This window comes from Pseudorasbora parva, chromosome 25, assembly GCF_024679245.1.
Source record: "Pseudorasbora parva isolate DD20220531a chromosome 25, ASM2467924v1, whole genome shotgun sequence".
Taxonomy (NCBI): domain Eukaryota; kingdom Metazoa; phylum Chordata; class Actinopteri; order Cypriniformes; family Gobionidae; genus Pseudorasbora; species Pseudorasbora parva.
The window spans coordinates 23,364,693-23,385,566 of record NC_090196.1 but is presented as its reverse complement, the minus strand read 5'-3'; the positions used below and the strand labels follow the sequence as shown (position 1 = coordinate 23,385,566).

The window sequence follows — 20,874 nt, the reverse complement described above, 5'->3', positions numbered from 1 at the left end:
AAAAAAAGTTGTAATTTCTGTATACAGCGTGTGGAAATTAGAATATTAGGCTACATAAATATTATAAAATAAATTATAAAATGTTAAATTAGGCCTATATTATAAATTATATAATATTATTTTTAACTGCTTGCTATGTACAATGGTTAATATTAACTGTTTTAATAAAAAAAAAAACGTGGTTGCAGTGAATTGTATTAAAACCAGACCAAAATCATAATAATTAAAGTTAAAAAATAATAATATAGCAAACCCACAAACATTAAAAAACAAAAACATTCAACAAAAAAAGTATTGTCCCCTTTTTTAAATTAATAGATAATAACAAATTTGATTTCAGTGATATTTGACCCCTCAAACAGGAAATGTCGCATTATTCCATTTCAGAAATCTGGTCACCTTAGTATAATGTTATTTTCTGTCAAACTAAAATAAGAGTCTGGACATTTCTGACGATCAGTCAGACATCTGCAGGATCCTTCAGGTCCACAAGACTGATGATGATCAGTCATTTAAGATCACAGAATTCCAGTTTGTAATGAATGTAGCTATGAGGGACACATGTCATGCATTGCATTCATTAAAAAAATTGGAATTTTGTAATCTTCAAATGACTGAACAGCAGCAGTGCACTCAAATGTTATAGGCCTACATTTTTACATATCAGCCTAGCGTCCTTCAACCATCTTTCCCAATGAAAGCCTCAGACTGAAAACTTTCATCAGTAGGTGGCAGTAGAAGACTGCAGGACTAACAAGTGGACATTGCTCCTTACTTTTATTATATTCATATTTATATATATATATATATATATATATGTCTTTGGTGGTTTGATGTTTTATGTCATATTTAGACAATTCCCATTAATCTTAAAAATAAAAATCATAATTGTAACAACACAAAAAATTTAAACCACACAAAAATAAACACACAAAAGAAATCCACCACCAGATGTCAGCCAATAACTCTTTTTTCCATCTAAACATTTATTTGTCTTAGCACCATTAAAATGCACATACATTAAAGTGAAATGTAGTACAGTGCATAACTTTGTCTGTATTGATTTTTTTAAATATATTTGCAATGTTAACAATATAAAATATGTATGTAAAGTATGTCTCATACATTACACATTAGTATGATACTATATTATATAAATGACCAGACTTGAAATGCAACTCTCAAGGGACCTTGGTTTGAAAAAGTATAAAAACCCTTGTGTAAGGCCAAATGATGAGCATATATTGTTGAGAGGGGAATAGAGTATGATTTATTTTTCTCAGCAGCTTAATCCTAAATCCTAGTTTTAGTCTTAATGCTCCTGCCTCTGCCTTTACATGGTCAAATCAAACAGCATCTGAACTTAAAAGGACAGTACCACTTCCTATTACCAACGTGACCTTTGTCTGCGGGGAGAAAAGAGAACTAAGTCTGGTTACATTTGAAGATACACCTTCTCGAATCACACAATGAAATACAAATGACCTCAAACCAGTGCGGTTGAAAATGATCACTCACTGTACGTCACTCACACTCAAAAGGGCATAAACTGTTTCCAAACTTTCCATCTGGTGTACACGTACATAACAATCCTATCAGTGGTACACATCGTATCTCGTGCTAGAATGACGAGTTATTTAGCAGTAGTGAAATCAGTTTTGATGTAAACAGTGCTTGCCTCATATTCATGCGCCGTGGGAAGCATTTAAAAACATCAACAGTGGTGAGTGTTAATAGCAGTGTTTAGGTCTGTTCACACCAAGCTTGATAACTACACCGATCACTGACTGGTGGAGTGAATAACACTAATCTCTTTATCACGGCACCTGTTAGTAGTGGCTGGTGGGTTTTTATTTTAGGCTTTGACCTTTGAACATTTTGACCTCAAAGTTGATGTGCTACACTCTAAAAAATGCTGGGTTAAAAACAACCCAAGTTGGGTTGAAAATGCACTAACCCAACAATTGAGTTGTTTTAACCCAAGCAGGAAAAAATGGGCAAGCGTAAGGATTTGAGCAAGTTTGACAGGGGCCAAATTGTGATGGCTAGACGACTGGGTGAGAGCATCTATAAAACTGCAGCTCTGGTGGGGTAATCCCGGTCTGCAGTGATCAGTGTCTATTAAAAGTGATCCAAGGAAGAAGTAGTGGTAATCCGGCGACAGGGTCATGGATGGCCAAGGCTCATTGATACACGTGGGGAGTGAAGGCTGACCAGTGTTGTCCAATCAAACAGTTCCAAAAGTATCGTTCCAATACTACGAGAGTAGCATCCACACCAGAGTCCAAACCACATCTCAATAACGACACTTTCAGAAAGATTTTTTCCCCAGCTAATGATTGATAAAAAATTTGAGCCTACCCAAATCCATACTGCTTTAAAGAGAAGCTATAAAAAAGGTGTTGGTGTGGACACTAATAGTTATCGTTATAGTTCCCTTCATAATTATTGTTCTTGGTGTGAACAGGTCTTATGCTTGGTACACACTGCACTATTTTAGCCCTGATTTTCACTCACCGACAGTTTTGTGAAAATTGTCAACAAAGTTCTAAAATGGCAAATCGGTGCTCGTTCATGTGAGTGACAATCGCATAGAGTAGTGCAGATGCATCACCGATTCCTGCGAGATATTTAGCATGCTAAACATCTGGACCTGCTACTCATTGGCTGCATCTGAATTCGCACACTTCCTTACTATATAGTAGGTGAAAATGTATGAGACAAAAGAAGTATGTCCGAATTCACAGTACTCATAAATGAGAAAGGCAAAAAGCAAATTGCAAATTGACGATATTTGCGTCATGGGAGGAATTTTTCCAGAAATAAAGTGCATAAATCTCTTGTCTCAGGGGGATATGAGGGGGTAAGCACAATCATTTGAATATACTCCAGGGTTTCTACTGATACAAAGCCATATGCAACCAATGAGAGCAACGAAGCGACGCATAACATTAGTTGTCAAATGTCATCAGAACTCAACTGCACTGTTGCCAATTCTGCGGTTTTCCATGTCCGCAGGTTGAAGCGACCTCTTTTATGTGATATATAGAACCAGGAATGCGAATTTTAGCAGGCAACAATGCCAAAATAAAGTTGACTATCTTCGAGTCATCGATTAGCATATTCTGTCATGATAATCTTTAAATCATTGCGTGGGACCTGTTGTAAGATGCCTTCAGAACCAGAGAATATATGCTGCATGGAGATAGAACAGGTATTGATAAAATATAACACAGAACTTATGTTGTCTTCTTGCTTTTATGACATGCTATTACATTTGTGTTATGTACTGTATTCAAGCGGCAACCTCCCGCGATCTCTCTTGAAGCCAATACGGAAGTAATGTAAACAGCAATTCATTGCCTGGCCACTAGGGACAGGCTCCAGAAGAGAGCAGAATCTTATTGAGCCCCATGTTAAAATTCCTAACTTTACAGCAGAAAACAAAAACATGTTTAAAGCTTGGTACAAATTGTGGTTTTGGCCTATACGGCTAATTTTGATCTTCATGTGAGGGGGGTAATTTTTTTAATAACTCATTTGTTTACATAATATAAAGCCTTAAAGTTCTGCATGATTAAGGGAGTGGTTACTTTGAGTGACAGGTGGATAGCCATTTATCTGCCATCTATAGTCATTGCGTCACCTAAGCTCCGCCCACGTCCCGCCTTTTTGCCCATTTTCTGTTATCCGGGAGCGACACGCGATGACTCGCTCGCAAGATGGCAACGCCCAGCTCGTCTCTACTTTATGCTTCAGAACGGCTTATCAGACTCCTATGGGTGACATCACGGAGACTACGTCCATATGACTGTATTACAATAAATGTGTAAAGACGGATGCAAAATTTTGAGCAGACTCCTCCAACAACTCGGCCCGACATGCCCTCACCCCCTTTTTTGCGTGTTCCCAGAGGCAGGGTTTATATAAGTTTTAGGGTTTGTGATGTCATCAACCCGGGAAGAAGCTTGTTGTAGTCCCAACCTGCTGTTGTTGAAGTCCTTAAAAATCGATTTCTGTAAAAGAAAATATCTCCCTTTTTCATTGAACCTATAATTATTTCAGTGAAACCTTATAGATTTTCCAAATAAAATTCCTTACTGCACCTTTAAGACGACAAAGTGGATTTATGTTGCATGTTAATGGCCTCTTAAATATGCAAATACAAATGTTAATTTGTTTTCAAATGTACAGAAATCTCAAAACCAGACAACCTATGTAAGTGAACCGTGAATAATTGCAAATGGTTATAACAAAGGAACAAGTTTGAAAAATTCCAATTGAAAAAACCTTTATTTTGAGTAGTTTAAGTCAGCAAAAACTTACATAAAGAGATACTTCTTCATTATACTGTATGTTTTGTCTCTGACACAATACAAAAATATTCACTCATTTAATTTACTTCTAAAAACTTTGAGCTATAGGCTAATGATTGGTAACATTTTTCAGTACAGAACACTCAAATACATTAGTAAAAATAGATAAACAACGTACATTCTGGTTTTTTTAACCCCATAGCTTCAATATGCTGATTAGTTAGTGACAATGCATTCGTCGGTGAGTACAATAATTGCATTTTTTTTTTCAGTTTTGCTCAGACTCCAGACTTGTCCTGTACTTTCCAAAACAGATCTTCAGAAGTTGAAAGACGCAGGTCAACATGATTACAAGATCCCCTGGCTCCCAGAGCGCTTGTTGTCAATGGTCTTCATGTGGCTCTGTACCCATGAGTCAGTGGGATTGGCACACACCTGACGGCCCTTCACGGTCTTGAACCTGTACAGAGAATTTCAGTACCATCAAACACACATGAACTTGCTCTGTTGGTCAAATGAGTTCAAATCTATAATAATAATTATACTCAAACACAAAAGCACAGATGTTACACTTACAGCACGGCTTCTTTGTTGCACTGCTGGCTTGTCATGCTGTAATCGGCCACTAGTCTAAATGGCAGAGGACGGTCCGTATAGGAGAAACAGCATTTTTGTGGTGAAATACGCATTCCTACATTACAGGAAAAAAACAAGAATTATTTGTTAAGTTCAATAGACTACAAGACTGTAATACAACAATTAAACTGTAAAATAATACACAACTATCAGTGTCCTCCATACCTTCACTAAGGCTAACTGCGCACAGAAGTACCGCCACTGCGGAGAAGATGACGAAGCGAGAAGCAGTCATACTGGCCGTTTTGTTGAACTAGTCAGCTGGATGAATAGAGAGTCTGTTGAAGAACTCGAGCTGGATTTGATGCTGGATGGCTCATGCCGTCAGAATTTATACAGATTGTTCTGTGATGGGGAGATCCCTGTGTGGGAGGACTTTTGGGGAGGGAGATTTTGTTATAAATTCACCCACACAGTAGAAAGTCCAGCAGTATCTGCTGTCATCCCTATAAACACGTGATTCTCACTGTCAGAAGTCATATTTAGGCATTGGATTAGACAATGCTGTCTCGCTTTAAGGGACAGCCCTTACAAACTCTCACTTCCTCTTTCTCACAGTGGGTTGACAAAAAAAAAACACTGGAGTACTGAACACAATGTGCTAATTTACTACAAGGAAATTAGATGCAACATGACCTATGATGAATGCATATAGAATTCCAGAGGAGGAAAAGATTTTTGAACTGAAATGAGATGAGAAAACGGATGAGAAAGATGTAATAGTTTGGTAAAATATAAAAATTTGGATGGAGGGTCATTGTGACGTGGCTCACATTTTTTGGGTAAACTAATACGCTGTTAAAAATTGTTGGTTTAACTTAAAGTAAGTTACTCAGTTCATTGAAATTAAACATTTGAGTTAATACAATGAAGGAGAATGGTTTATTAAATAGAAACTCAAAATATGATGTTATCGAAACCACGTTAATGGTTAATAGTATTACTATTTATTATTATTATTAAAGTATTATTATTTATAATATTTATAAAATAAACTAATATGGAGACCCTAAAGGAACATGGATGGCAAAAATTTGATTGGAGAACAGATTGTGTCAATGCTTTTGCGTTCTCTCCCAAAATGTTTGCATTAAAAAAATTACTTTTTTTTTTAACGTTTCAGAGATTCTTTGGGGTACACAACATTTTTGCAAGAGAACGCAAAAACATTTTTAATATATATTTTTCTCCCATCTAATTTAAAGATGGGAGTTTTTTCCATCATTTTTTTAATCTAATATTTAAAGTACATTAGCTTATTATTAGAGAGTGCCAAAATAATAATATATCAGTTGCCTTAAATAATAATAAATAAATAATAATAATACATCTTATTTGTATTGCACTTTACATTTATATTTTAAGTTAAGAAATGAACTCGAACTCGAAATATTTGAGTTAACTAATTCATACATTTAACTTAAAATTATCATGTAATCTCACATTTTTAGTAGTGACAACTTAACTAGCTTTAACTAATTCAATTAATGCCACCTAGTTAATTGGATCCACAATGCTTTGCTAGCATTAGCATAGCATATCACTTGATGTATGAGGACAGCAATAGGTTATAATACATTTTTATTCTCAAATTAAGCTAAAGCTCCACTAGTCAAGTGTGGCGAGGTTAACGAGCGAGGGACATGGGAGGAGCGAGTGAGACCGGGGGACGTGATTGCGATGGAGCGTCACCTGCGAGCCTGCGGTTTACTTTCGTTTTTATTTAATAAAAGTTGTTAAATGTTCGCCGGTTCCCGCCTCCTTCCTTCCCATCTAAGAGTCATTTATTACATCAAGATCATGGTAACCCTAAAATAACCAAAATAATAGACACTCTTCTACAGCATAACAAAACATTTAACATTACTAAATCTCCCACTTAAACGTTAATCTTGCACACACACACACACAAAAAAAACATAATATATCACTTATTTTGGGGCATTTACTGTCCCTTTTGAGTACCATGGCAAAGCATGCTGGGAAATAAAAGCCCAGTTTTGATTAAATTTAAGTTAGTCTAAATTAAAAGAAACACGTTCATAAAACTCAAAACCAGGGCCGTACCCACCATTGAGGTCCCCGAGGTCCGGACCTCGGTAATTCTCCGAGGTGTACATTATAGAAGTTGCAAAATAATAGCTTATTAAGGCGGCGTGTACAAACAGGTGTTCTCGCCTCGCCCGGCGTATGTTTTCGATTGTTTCCAATGAATGCGCCGCATTTTTCAATAGCGCCAACAGCTGGCAGGTTTTGTCCATTTTTACACATTGAGCGTCCACAGTTCAACTTTGGGTGAACATCAATGTCCAATCACAGTGGAGGAGAGGCGGGACAAATGCCACAACTACCAACCGGCGCTTCGAACAACGATTGATGTTTGAGATCACAACACCGCGAGAGCGCTTAATAATCAGGGATGCAAACTAATAATGTTTTCTTTACCTGGTTTTCTTGGAAGCCTTGAGCCTTCAGTAAATTTACATTTACAACTTAGTTTTTACCGATACAGACGAAAATGAAAAGACTGCTTCAAACAAAGCTCAGCTTTGAAAAGAGAAAAGATACAGGGCAAGAGAATGAGACTGGGGAAAAAGAAAGAGAGAAGATGATGGCGATGAGACAGAAAGAGCAGATAGCCCACTGTGCTCAGAATAGAAAAAGCATTAGCCTACAATATATTCCTCATTGCTACACATAATGTGATTCTTGTCTGTGAAATCCAGGCTAAAGTCTCATAATCTAATATTGAGATTAGGAGCATCAAATTTTGATTTTTCTATCTTTGACATGATTTTTCATTCAACATTAAATATATCAAGGTTATATGTTCAAATAATGTTCTTTACATAATGTAAATCACAAAAATTAACTTTAGCTAGGTTTTCAAAGACAGATTTTCAAATTTTCTAATATGGAGTCTAATTTTTTTTGCAACATTCAACCAGATTCTCATTTATAAAAATCTGTTATCTTCTTAAAATAATTTATACTGCACACTGACATGGTTTTAAAGCAACAGTTAGCTGATTCTTATGTCTTAAAATGCATATGTAAAATTTTTTTTTTTTCAAACGCTCCAAAATTCATATTTGGACCTCAGTATTTAGAAAATCCTGGGTACGGCCCTGCGCAAAACATTAAAACAATTCCAATTACTTAAAATGTTTCAGTTGAGAGCTCAAAAGAAAAAGACATTTCAAAAATACTCATAAAAGTTCATTTGTTTTAACCAATTTATTTAATTTGAGTTGGCTCTACACAAATCAATTAATTATTTTGAGTGTTTTTTGTTTTTGTGTTTTGTATTACTGTAAGAATAATTAGATTCTAATCAAAATGTCATTGACTATTTGTAACTTAAGAAAAACAGTTAGCATATTGTTTGTATTTGGAATGAAAATTCCTCTAGTTGGCTCTAATCGTTTAAGGTTATTGTTAAAAATTATGAACATATTTAAAGAAACACTGGCGCCACGTTTATAAGGCCCCGAATGCCTCATCAAGTATCACATCCTCTTTTGAAAAAAGGGTGTAAATGTCATCAGCCGCATTAATAGTGTGAACTTCTGCCATTTTTTTTTGACATTAAGACACGCGTGTTGATTCAAACACCCCCTCATCTGTTAAAAAAGGCTTGAAAATTTGCCAACAATTAAAAGAAATTGTTCAGCCTCCTCTGAATGTGTCATACACCTGTTGAAGAGTTGACGGACAGATGTTGATGAGTTATAATGTCTTTTCGTTCTCTGACTCACTATTTTGATTGTCATAATGAAAGAACATTCCAGGTGGCACACTTCAGTAACTTTGTGTATTTTTATCATGGTGATTGTTTTAAAGCCACATACACAAATATATCAAAGCACATCAGTGTGTTACTTAGAGCCATTCGTGATTTTCACAAATCAGGGCTTTATTCTGCAGAACTATTAGCTACTGTGACCGTCCATTCGATTTTTAACACACTTTTTACAAAAAGGGAAAGAAGAACCTTTATGACAACTTAGCATCCATTACTCGTTTTATTCCAACAATTCCCAGTGGACTTTTTTTGACTATCTAATGTGACAAAGGTATCCCATTGTTTTTTTTTCCAAGTTTCAAAGGAACCCTGTTAGTAACTTATCTGTAAAATTGTGTTACAAATTGCAGGGGATCTTTTTAGAGGGGCTTTTTAAAAGCAATCTTTATTTTTAGCAAACTGGATCCTTATAATCTGATGTTACTTTAGCTGAGACAGCATTAAAATAGGTTAAGTAAGAAAAGACGCAGAAAACAAAGGATTTAGGCAGAATGTTGCTATAATATTCCAAGTATGTTTATCATATTATATTGCAACACATTATATGTATGCTGCTGTTCTGATTAATACAAAAAGGGAACATATTATAATTGCAGTTTTTACTTACAGTTTGAAGAATGTTTCATTATATATCAGAAATTATGATATGGTAGATTTAGTTCAGGATTTTGGAAGTGAACCATTTGCTCCCAAATATTTAGGAGATTAACATACTATGTATTTATGACATTTTAGATCATTTACATTACATAATTTAACCTAAATATCTCTATTTTAGTTAAATGAGAAGCAGATGCCGTCAAGAAAGAGCAATAGCCTACTAATATTGGATTTGCAAATACAAAATCGCTAGCTATTCAAATTCCTCAACTGAGACTGCCCTGCTCTCACTTATTAAATCTCTGAGACGGGCAAGAGCAGCTTCCAAATCAACAGTACTCATCTTGCTGGATCTGTCTTCTGACACAGTTAACCATCCGATCCTCCTGTCAACCCTCCTCACTCATCTGAGGGCATCTCAGGGTCTTGAGTGTGTTGTGGGGGGATAAGTTAAGCCCTATTCGCACAGGATTAGTATTATCTGGAGACCTCATGTGATTTAGAAACCCCCACCACATCTGAATTTTTGTGTGGCATGGGATAAGCAAAGCTTGTGATTTTACTCAAACTGACTGTTGACTGACTTATCTCACAAATATGGTGTCAAAACTTGGAAATGTCTTGTCCTTAGGTCTCTAGCTGTATGATATACACTGTAAAAAAAATCCCCGTAAAATTTACGGTAAAAAAAAACGGCAGCTGTGGTTGCCAGAATTTTACCGTAAAAAATACGGCAGTTACGTTTTAGTTTTTACGGGGCAACCATATATAATTTAAAGGTTTATAATTTAATAATCACGGTTGAAAACCATTTATTTTACCATTCAAAACTGCACACTGTAAAAAAAATACCCATCAAATTTATGGTAAAAAAACGGCAGCTGTGGTTGCCAGAACTTTACCATAAAAAATACAGCAGTAACATTTTAGATTTTATGTGACAGCAGCATAATTTAAAGGTTTATAATGTGGTAATTACGGCTAAAAACTGTTTATTTTACAGTTCAAAACCATATAATATGAAAGTTTATATTGTAATAATAATGTGTACACAGTGCACTATAAACAATTACGGTAAAAAAAATATTTAACTGAAATAATATTAAATGACCAACTTATTGAAATGCTAATATCTGTTATGCACCTTTGATATAGATTGACAGCCACCAATTACAGTGTATCATAAACACAAGAATGCTCCTTACCGTATACTGCTATACATGTCATCATCTCAATCTAAACATTATTTTTGTTTTCACTCTTCTGGTGGTTTTCAGCTTTCTCTTTCTGCAAATTGTTGTATGGTCTATAGCAATGTGACCCAGCAACTAAAATGCTATTGAAACAACCAGCCTCTATTCTTCACAAAATATGGATAAAAAGGTACAGGAAACAAAAACCTTGAAAAAATGATATACGCCCCCTGCCAAATTCTGGCCTAGTCACAGAGATGATGATTCGCACGGGAATAATATTATTACAGGACCTCTGTGTCTGGCGAAATGTGGTAGGCCAATTACAGACATGGCCGATTTGCACGGGATTAAGATCACAGACAACCTCAGCAATTATTACAAATGACTAGGGTCACCATGGTAATACTAATTCCGTCTGAATTACCGCTGTAGGTCAAATCATCCAGGTTCTGGGGTTCCTCAGGGCTCAGGGCTCAGTGCTAGGACCACTTCTCTTCTCCAACTACATGTCTGTCATTCAGAAACAATGGATTTTCCCATTACTGCTATGCTGATGACACACAACTCTACCTCTTATTCCAGCCAGATGATCCGACGGTAGCAGCTTGTATCTCAGACAGACATTTCTGGACAGAACTGCTTGTGTTTTCGTCCAACACAGCATCTCCATTCAGTTTTGGTTTGTCAACCATAACTGCTTTCAGGAAAGCCAGGAACCTTGGAGTTGTGATTGATGATCAAACCACATTGCTGGAACTGGCTGGAAAATTCCTGCAGATTTCCCTTATCTAACATTAGGGAGATCATGCTACACAACTCCTTGTCCAAGCTCTCTCCAGACTTGTCTACTGTAGTGCTCTCTTGACAGACCTTCTAACATGTGCTGTCAAACCTCTGCAAGTGATCCAGAATGCGTCCGTGAGGGTGGTGTTTACCGAGCCAAAAAGCGCACGTTACAACCATAAAATAATGGACGTAGTGTTAGTGATGTCACCCGTAGGTTTCTGAAGGGCATTTTTGAAGCCCAAAGTGGGTAGAGCTGACGTCAACTTCTTGGCAGTGCGTCGCTGTGCGTCACTCACGGATAATGGAAAATAGCCAAAGAGGCGGGATGTGGGTGGACCAAACAAATAGTGACTGCAGCAGCAATCCACCTGTCACTTAAGTGTCCACGCCCTTAATTATGCAAAACTTTAACGCTTAATATAATTTAAACAGATGTGTTATATAAAAAGTCACCCCCCTCACAGCAAAATTAGCTATTGAGACTGAGGAGAAGTCGTCCCGACACCACGCTCCGCCCCCTTCCGCCATTTTGGGAGGATGGTCCGCCAGGTATTGGATTCGGACAGAGACTGTAGAAGAGATATTCTGATGATTACCATGTACATAATTTTCCAAACTCAATGGAACATGAAGTTTTAATCCACCCCAGCCGATCTGAGAAAGCAGCTGCTGGTAAAATAAGTTACGCCATTATTTCACCACAGGGTGTCAGTCATCGTCTTACTAGTGCCGCGATGCTGGAGTGGGTTGACATCTGATGAACACGATCCTTTATTTATTTGTATTAAACATTTTGAAAACTATTCTGGCATTTTTCATTGTGAATAATTTTATTCTATGTAATTTACATGTGAATGCCAACATGATTAATATTCAAAGTAACTAGTTGACTGTCATTTTCCTCTAACGTTACATGTACGTACATGCATTTAGTCTACTTAAGACTGGACTAAAATTTGTGGTAAAATTTCTGGATGCCCAATTTGTCACGTGACAGCAAGCTGTATGTCCTCATTCTCAATCAAGACCAAAACCATTTTTTCTACCAGCTAGGCCAGTCGATGATTTGCAGTTTAAAGGGTTAGTTCACCCAAAAATGAAATTGATGTCATTAATGACTCGAGGTCGCCAATGTCACGTGATTTCAGCAGTTCTGTAGCGCCAAACTGCTGAAGTCACGTGACATTGGCGACCCGACTCGAGAGAGAGACCGGAAGGTTGCTTGGTCACACTTCTCTTCATCAGTTTGAACTGGTTGTCAATAGCAAATAACCAACCGATTTGGAAGAAATGGCTAAAGACACATCTTTTCCGTCAATACTTGACCCAATAATACTAACACTTACTAATCTTTTTATTTATATATATATATTTTAAATGCCATGTACTGTGCTAGACTAACTGGGACTAGTCACAGCACTTGTTGCCCCATTGTTGTTTTGATTGCTTCTATTGTTGTCCTCATTTGTAAGTCACTTTGGTTAAAAGCGTCTGCTAAATAATTAAATTATAGATATTTTGTGTGGCAACAAGCCAAGTATTTTGATTTTAAGACAATTCTAACAAAGTACAGAAATTTAGTTGCAATGTAGGCCTTCGTAATGAGTCATATCCATCAGTTACGTTAGGCCTACTCCTCCTGTTGATTTCAGTTTCATCCCATTTGCAGACTAAGAGAAAACCAACATGAATATTAGTTTTAGTTCCTTTTTAACGTTTGTATTTTTAGAATTATATTTTGATTTCTTAGAGCAATGTGTGCACTGCAAGAACAGAAAAAGTAAAATATTGCAACAGCGAAACAGGAAAACATGTCAAAAAAGAACACCGAGAGAGGAAATGCACAACTCTGACACCTCAGGCAACAAACATGCAGTGTTAAAATGAATATTGTTAGAATATTGTGTGTGCTGGGTAAATCCTCCACACACACTGATGTCTTAATGCTATATAATGCACACAATAATATTCATCAAAACAACCAGCAAGTACACATAAACACATACACACAAAGACATACACACATACTCTTAGACATACACAGATTCTGCAACCAAAACATTTATCAAACTATTTTTTTAGACTTTAAATCACCTTACTTTTTTTTCTAAACTTGTATTGCATTGCTAATTCTTACAGTGTGTGTTCTTTTCAAAATCTTCAACACTATTATAAAACATTCACAAAATAGTTCATAACAGAATGGTTAAAATGTCTTCAGTTGTGTCCACATGTAAAGCATCTAATAAAAACATTTTTTTAATATATATTTATATTAATTTCTATGAAGAGCAAATATCAAGCAAGTCAAGTCTGAGGGATATTCAAGTCTGAAGAAGTTAAAATGAATCAAGCCATTTCCATTTGAAACCATGTGCTCCTGTTGCGGATAAGGCCAATAGCTACTTTACTACTGTTACATCAGGTTAAAAAAAATCCTTTCAGGATAAATCATTCATTAAGATAAAGTGCAAGTAATTAGTTACACATTCATTGGCATTGAACTTACAGTTCAGTATAAATAAGTCAGGTTGATGCAGTGGTCGATTTGACGGCACACCGGTGAGTTTGTTCAGAGAAGGAATCATTTAGACTGGTAACTCTCCTGATTCGTTTTGAACAATTCTTTAAAAGAACCCATAAGAGTATTTTATTTGCGAATCCCACTGCACTGTTTTCACTTTATGTTCATGATTCACTGAAAAGAACTAGCCATAATAAGAGTAATTTGTTTGTGAATCGAAGTATAGGCTATACACAAAGCGCTAGGCCTACATGTTTGTTTTTGCATCCAACCAGGGATGAGCGCATTTTATTTTTTTACTTTTTTAGACACACTTTGAAAACCACCAAACCACAGTATGAATACCAAAATGCATCATTTAGCCTATAAAAACGAAAAGGCCCTAGCTAGTATCACATCCTCTTTCGTTCTTATTTCGTCAGTCATAAAGAGTTCTTGCTCTCTGACTAAACTTCTGCCCAACTAACCACCACTTTTTTAATCATGAATACCTGAGCTGGATACAAAATAAAATGACTGAACACAATAAACATAATTAAATAAAATATATTTTAGGAGTTTGGTCTTTTTTAATTTTTAAAGAAGTAAATGGTTGAGGATGAGGTTTTAACAGAATGTTCATTAGACTAAATTTATTTTCATAAAGCCATTTGAATACATTTATGAATGGTCCTTGTTTATACTGTATGAAAACATTCATAAGTGCACACCCAACCATACTAAAGCCAATGGTTTAGCATCTGCTTTTGAAGAATTTGTTACAACAGGGTCATCCTAAAGTGACGTTGCACTCACTCTACTTACCTTGTAACTGTGGACTTCACTCTACTTACCTTGTAACCTGTACCTCTTCCTGTGGTGTAAAAGTGTAAAGCGAAAGTTTTGGACAGTACACTACAAAACTACAAAAACATTTTTTATCATCATGTATTTCTGAGCATTAAAATACAGGCTTTCTTAAAGGAAGTGTTTGGTTCTATTGGCATCCTTTAATTAAAAAATCCTGGAAAAAAAGCATCACGGATTCCTGAAAAATATTAAAGGGGGGGGGGGGGGGGGGCACTCAGTTTCAGTCCATCTCATGTCAATCTTGAGTACCTATAGAGTAGTATTGCATCCTTCATATCTCAGAAAAGTCTTTAGTTTTATTATATTTATAAAAGAAATATAGGCTGTACCGAGGCTTTCCAGAAAAAACCGAGCGCCTGGAGGCGTATCGTGTGGGCGGAGCTAAAGAATGACGAATGAGCAAAGCGGTGACGTCCTCAAGCGTGGAGAAACGTGGAGAAAGGACGTCCGTCTCTGTGGTATGTACTGTATTTAGTGGCCTGTCAGCATTTGCGTTTGTTTACTCGCAGTTTATGAGGACATGATTCGGTTTATGGACTATTGTATGCGACTAAACCTTAGCAGTAGCAAGCAAAACGGTTTTGCACGTCAGACTAGTGTAAAGTTATACATAGAACAGCAATGGAGTCCGTTAGTGCATTTGAATGAGGAAGCGCGCGATCGTGTCGTTTACTGATGTTTACTCACGCGACGATAGCCAATAGCAGAGACATTTGAAGCAGTTTTACTCACCGGCTGCTTCTAAAGCAGGTCCGAACCTTTATCGTTGGGACCGCTCCGTCAAAAACACACTTCTTTGGTATGATTTGGTGAAGTCCTATGACAGGAGTGGCGTGGAAATCCACTTTGCGACGCGACTGAAGTGATGTTGTGAAGCTTCCCGTCATTTCTGCGTTCAAATCGGTTCAAATGCAGCGCTGCCTTCCCGGAATGCTGTGCTGAAGCGTTGAAGTCGCTCGACGTCACCCATAGGAATAAAGTGAAGCGCGGCGCACGACATAAGTGTTCACGGACGACTGGATCTGCACCTGAGCAAGTGTTTAGGGGTGGCGTGCATTTCGGCTCTCGCTCTAGTCGCGTGCGCGCGCACCCTACCGGGAGAAGAGCCCGTACGGCCCATACAAGGACCTTCCGCTCTATCGACGTCAAGCCAACCCATACTCAAAAAAAAACTTTTTTTTGTTTGTTTTAAATCAAATGAATGCAGATCTGGTGAGTAGAAGATACTTATTTTAAAACCATTACAACTCTTTCTAACCCCAAAAGATAAATTCATGGTAATTCCACAGGGAAAACGTGAAACAAACTTCCTCAAATCATATTTTTAATGAATAATCAAACAAACACACACATTGTTAATCAGAGGGATTTTTTAATAAAAAGCAGAACCAAAATGCAGTTATAAAGAGCTGACACTGAGAAAGCTTTTCCCTTTCCATTTTCCCCTTGAGAGCCTGACCAGCCGAAAGCTTGTGGTAAGCCGCATTCCTCGAATAAAAAAAAAATACAACAACATAAAAGTATATAGTCTCAAAAACAATATATAGAGAACAGTAAGATCTTAAATGGACAGTGATGAGAGTGAGAAATCGTGAAGCTTCATTATTTCACTGCATGCATCTCTACAACAGCTCTCCCTGCCTGACCCTTCAACACTGACCTTGGAAAATGATGCCAGTTTAGATACGATAGGGAGAGTTTAATCTCCGATTAAATGATCAGGGGTTCCACTATCATGAGAAAACCTATATATGCTGCCTTATAAGCATACTGGTGGATCTGGAAAGGGTTCATTATTATGGCACACTGACCTGATTAAAAATGATACGCAAGATTAAAATTAGAGGCGGGTGGGTGCATTGGGACTAGATTAATGCTGCGTTCCATTCAAAGTTTGATGTGGGATGTTCCTATCGCTGATTTCCAAAAACACTTTTCTGGGGGCAAACAAGCAATTGTATTAAACAAATGATGGAATTATTTTCTATAATATATTTCATTTGACAATTCTTCATAAAGTGTGTTTAACATAGACTTTTTAATGACTTTGCACAGTTTTCTTAGAGATGGCATGTATTTTATTACAAATTGGCCTTTAAAGAAAAAAATGATAACATATTTCATTCATTATAAAAACTATTGACAAAAATCATAAACATGTATCTTTAACTAGATGTTGTTCATATCAGTAACTAATCTGATTTAAATCTCAGTTAGTTGCAAGCTGTATATGTTAAATTCGATTGCTGGACTCAATAGAGTCATTCATTGGAGAATGAAACTTTCCTGGTTTCTCAACAGGGTCATTCATTCAGGAGTTGAACCTCTCTGATTTCATGTGTATGTTTTTAACTCACCAAAAGGAATTGACTCAAGAGAAATTTGGGAATTGAATTGGTTGAGCTGAATGTTTTTGATTCACCAAAAAAAAAAAAAAAATACGACTTCAAAGTGTCATTCATTTGGGATTTAGACATAATTTAGTAAGCAACTATGATTGCAAGTTCTGTCGTTACCAACAGAGATTAATGGAACTTGCCACCGTAGTTGCTTTGCTATAGCTCTGTATAATTTTGTAAATTGGACTATCCTAGCTAACAGGGAACGTTCTCTCAAAGTTAAAAACAAGCATCTTCCAGAAATATTAAAAAAACAATTCTGGAAATGTTTTAGTTGGACGTTCATCTAATGTTTTGTTAAAGGCACAATATGTACTTTTCACCGCTAGAGGGCGCTTATTCAAAACAAAGGCATAGCTTGACGACGCCTAGATTTCACAGAATCATGGGAGTTGTAGTCTTCACCTCTACAGCCGGTGGAAAAGAATCCAACAGGAGTCAGCCAGAAATCAAATTCATTGTATTAAAGATTTATTAACGTTACTGTAGTATGAAGCAGGGTGTGGCTGAATGAGCGACTTCTTATGAGAGACAAGCGCGTAACGGTTCGAGAGCAGTGGAGGATTTATTATGTCACAGACGACCGCTTCTTCTGCTCATGCGTATGTGGGGTAACGCAGCGCTGTTTTATGAGTGTTTGAGTGTGTTGAAAGTTGTTATAATGTGCTCTGCTTTCGCTCAGCAGCTACTATGAGACAATTGTTTGCACACTGCAGTAAGCTTGATGTTAGGGATGGTAAAACATGGTACTCGTGCTAAATCAGGGAAAAAGCTGTATAACAATGATTCATTTTCTGTCGATGAATGTATCCAATGTTGCTCACCTGTCTAATAAAACACTTTCTGTCAGAGTAATTTAAAATGCATTTCCTCTAGAATGCAAAACCATTAATGCCATTCGGTTCTGGTATTTTGGTGGTTCTCTTTGAGCTTTCAGAATAGAATGGAACACAGCATTTGATTGGCCGATTAGTCTGTCAGTCAAAACAGGGTGGAGCTCTAAACTAGGTTGCTGTAAACCTCTAACACAGCAAAAGCAGATACATGCATCATGGGGAATGTAGTCATTTGCAAATGAACATAATATCAAATCTACGAACCATAGTAATCATAAGAATAATGATAATAATAACAATAATAGCAATAATAACAACTTATAACAAGAGAATTTTAGAGAGTATAAAAGCAATTGAGTTAACACGTGAAGAGCGAGCTTCAGTTGGGTCTACCTGGGGTAGTTCTTGGGGTACCGTTGCCTGATAAGTGTGTAAACATTTGCAGGGGACGACAATCTTGGCTCAAAAAATGTAAACAGTGAACACTGTGATGCCTTTTACAGCACCATTCTCCTGGGATGGAGCCACATCAATACTGCAAGAAGGTAAAGTGTTAGGGGAGGGGCTTGTGTGAAAAATAGCCTGTGTTAATTGGGTCTGGGAGTTCACGTCAAACATGCAGGCCATGACAAACATGGCAGTGCACTGAGAAACATGCATCCACCGAGATTTCAGGGTTAAATCCCCGAACACTTGCTCAGTTTTTCCATAGTCTGCAGTGATGGCGCCTCTGCCACACTTCAGGGCTTGGTCACTGTATCCCAGCGGAACATGTTCTTAATAGTTTTACTTAGTGTTAGATGAGGCCATACAATGCAACCTTGATCAGTATTGTATATCAGTATATAAACTCCCTAAAAAGATGGCATGAGGCCATAGAAACCTTAGAAAGACATTAGAAAAGAAAGACACTTGCTGAGGTCTTTTGAAGAATGCTGAGGGATAGATCTTGCGGTGGAATAACTTTAAACACACAGACATACGTGTCCATGTCCATGTTGTGTGAAAGGACGACCGGAACAGTCAATGTACGCATTCTCCCATGCAACAGCCTTCGTTCTATTATCCGGGTCATGGCACCAGAAATGGCCTCCGCCCCTTTAAGGGCCCCAGAGAAGCTTCAGAAGTGCAAAGGTGAGTTAATCTTTAAATTTGTTCTTCATTACAGATGTAAACATGGAGAGTCCAGGGGTGGATGGAGAACCATGGTCCAGAAAATCACACACCTGCATGCTGCTTTCAGCTGATTGGTGGTTTTCTCCTTTCTTTCACCCCCCTCTCTATGCTCTCCATCTGTGTCACCCATCGTTTTTTTTTTTTTACGATTTACCAACCTTCTCAATCACCCTGCCCTCATCTGTCAGGAAGCTTGACGAATGCCTCCTCCTTCTGTTTTTTCTTTCACTCACTTCTCTCACTCTCTCTTTGCCTCTCCCCTCTCTCTCCGTGGCATTGATTTTTTTTTGTTGAATTATGGCCTGGTCCTAAGTCTCCTCTTCTCCAGTTGACACAACCAATCTTGCAGCCACTGAGAGGTGGTCAGTCAATCCAGCAAGTTGAGTGATGAAGCTGAACTCCTCTATATCCTGTAAAGGGTGATAGATCAAGTCCTTATTAACTATTAAAATAACAGCTTATATATATATATATATATATATATATATATATATATATATATATATATATATATATATATATATATATATATATATATATATACAGGCCAAAAGTTTGGACACATTACTATTTGTAATGTTTTTGAAAGAAGTTTCTTCTGCTCATCAAGCCTGCATTTATCTGATCAAAAATACAGATTTTTTTGTTTAATATTGTGATCTATTATTAAAATTTAAAATAATTGGTTTTCAATCTATTATACTTTAAATGATAATTTATTTATGCAATGCAAATCTGATTTTTTATAATACTTGAATAATTGAATAATACTTGATGAATAAAAAGTAAAAAAAAAAAAGTAAAAAAGAAGCAAATGTTTTAAAAATAGAAATCTTTTGTAACAACAATATACACTACTGGTCAGTAATTTGGGGTCAGTATTTTTTTTTTCTTTCTTTTTTTTAAATAAAGCAATGATTTTATTCAGCAAGGGTGTGTTAAATTGATAAAAATTGATAGTAAAGGAGATTTATATTATTTGAAAATGTTTTTATTTTGAATAAATGCAGTTCTTTTGAACCTTTTATTCATCAAATATATTAGGCAGCAGAACTGTTTCCAACACTCATAATAAATCAGAATATTAGAATGATTTCTGAAGGATCATGTGACACTGAAGACTTGAGTAACGGTCCTGAAAATTCAGCCTTGCATCACAGAAATAAATGATAATTTAAAGTTTAATAAATTGAAAACCAAATATTTAAAATTGTAATAATATATCACAATATAAAAAAAAATCTGTATTTTTGATCAAATAAATGCAGACTTGATGAGCAGAAGAAACTTCTTTCAAAAACAAAAACAACAAATAGTAATGTGTCCAAACCTTTGGCCTGTATTGTGTATATATATACAGTATAGCAATTTATACCTGTGAATATTTGAATTGGAACAGATGTGTAAGATACTATTTATCTTTTTGGATGCTATTCCAGCAGTGCTCCATTGGATGGCACCGTAAGTATAACTAAACATATTAGTTGACTGCGTGACATGAATACTTTATATGAAGAATATACTGAAACATATGAGAATGGAGAAACATACTACTCTTACTATATATTTATGTACTATATAGTGCATGTATTGTGCACAATAAGCACATTTTTGCATGCATAATAATATCTGTGAGAGTAGGTTTGCTGAAATGTGCAGCAGCTATACAAAGCAAACTTTGAAAAATACCCCATAAATAAATAGCCCACAATGCAAAGCTCTCAAGCTGACTACTTTTCCTGTGAGACAAA

General features: G+C 36.5%; 2 protein-coding genes across 4 annotated transcripts in view; both read right to left on the bottom strand.

Annotated features, from left to right (window-relative positions):
* Window positions 1–4,274: 4,274 nt before the first annotated feature.
* On the bottom strand, window positions 4,275–11,242 carry ccl35.1 (chemokine (C-C motif) ligand 35, duplicate 1). 2 transcript variants are annotated; one of them, XM_067436361.1, is made up of 4 exons: window positions 11,124–11,242; window positions 5,118–5,327; window positions 4,893–5,007; window positions 4,275–4,776 (listed from the first exon to the last, which is right to left on the bottom strand). In XM_067436361.1, the coding sequence occupies exons 2-4, from the start codon at window positions 5,185–5,187 to the stop codon at window positions 4,665–4,667; spliced, it is 297 nt and encodes a 98-aa protein (XP_067292462.1). In that variant the 5' UTR covers window positions 5,188–5,327; window positions 11,124–11,242; the 3' UTR covers window positions 4,275–4,664. The 2 variants fall into 2 exon arrangements, with proteins under 2 accessions (XP_067292462.1, XP_067292461.1); XM_067436360.1 differs by lacking the exon at window positions 11,124–11,242 and having other exon boundaries at window positions 5,118–5,408.
* Window positions 11,243–16,082: 4,840 nt separating this feature from the next.
* Window positions 16,083–20,874, bottom strand: part of smpd3 (sphingomyelin phosphodiesterase 3) — a 47,933-nt gene continuing 43,141 nt past the window's right edge. For both annotated transcript variants that reach the window (XM_067436370.1, XM_067436371.1), the window contains exon 8: window positions 16,083–19,533. In XM_067436370.1, the coding sequence (XP_067292471.1) occupies window positions 19,432–19,533 (102 nt within the window). In that variant the 3' untranslated portion in view covers window positions 16,083–19,431. The remainder of the gene's footprint in view (window positions 19,534–20,874) is intronic.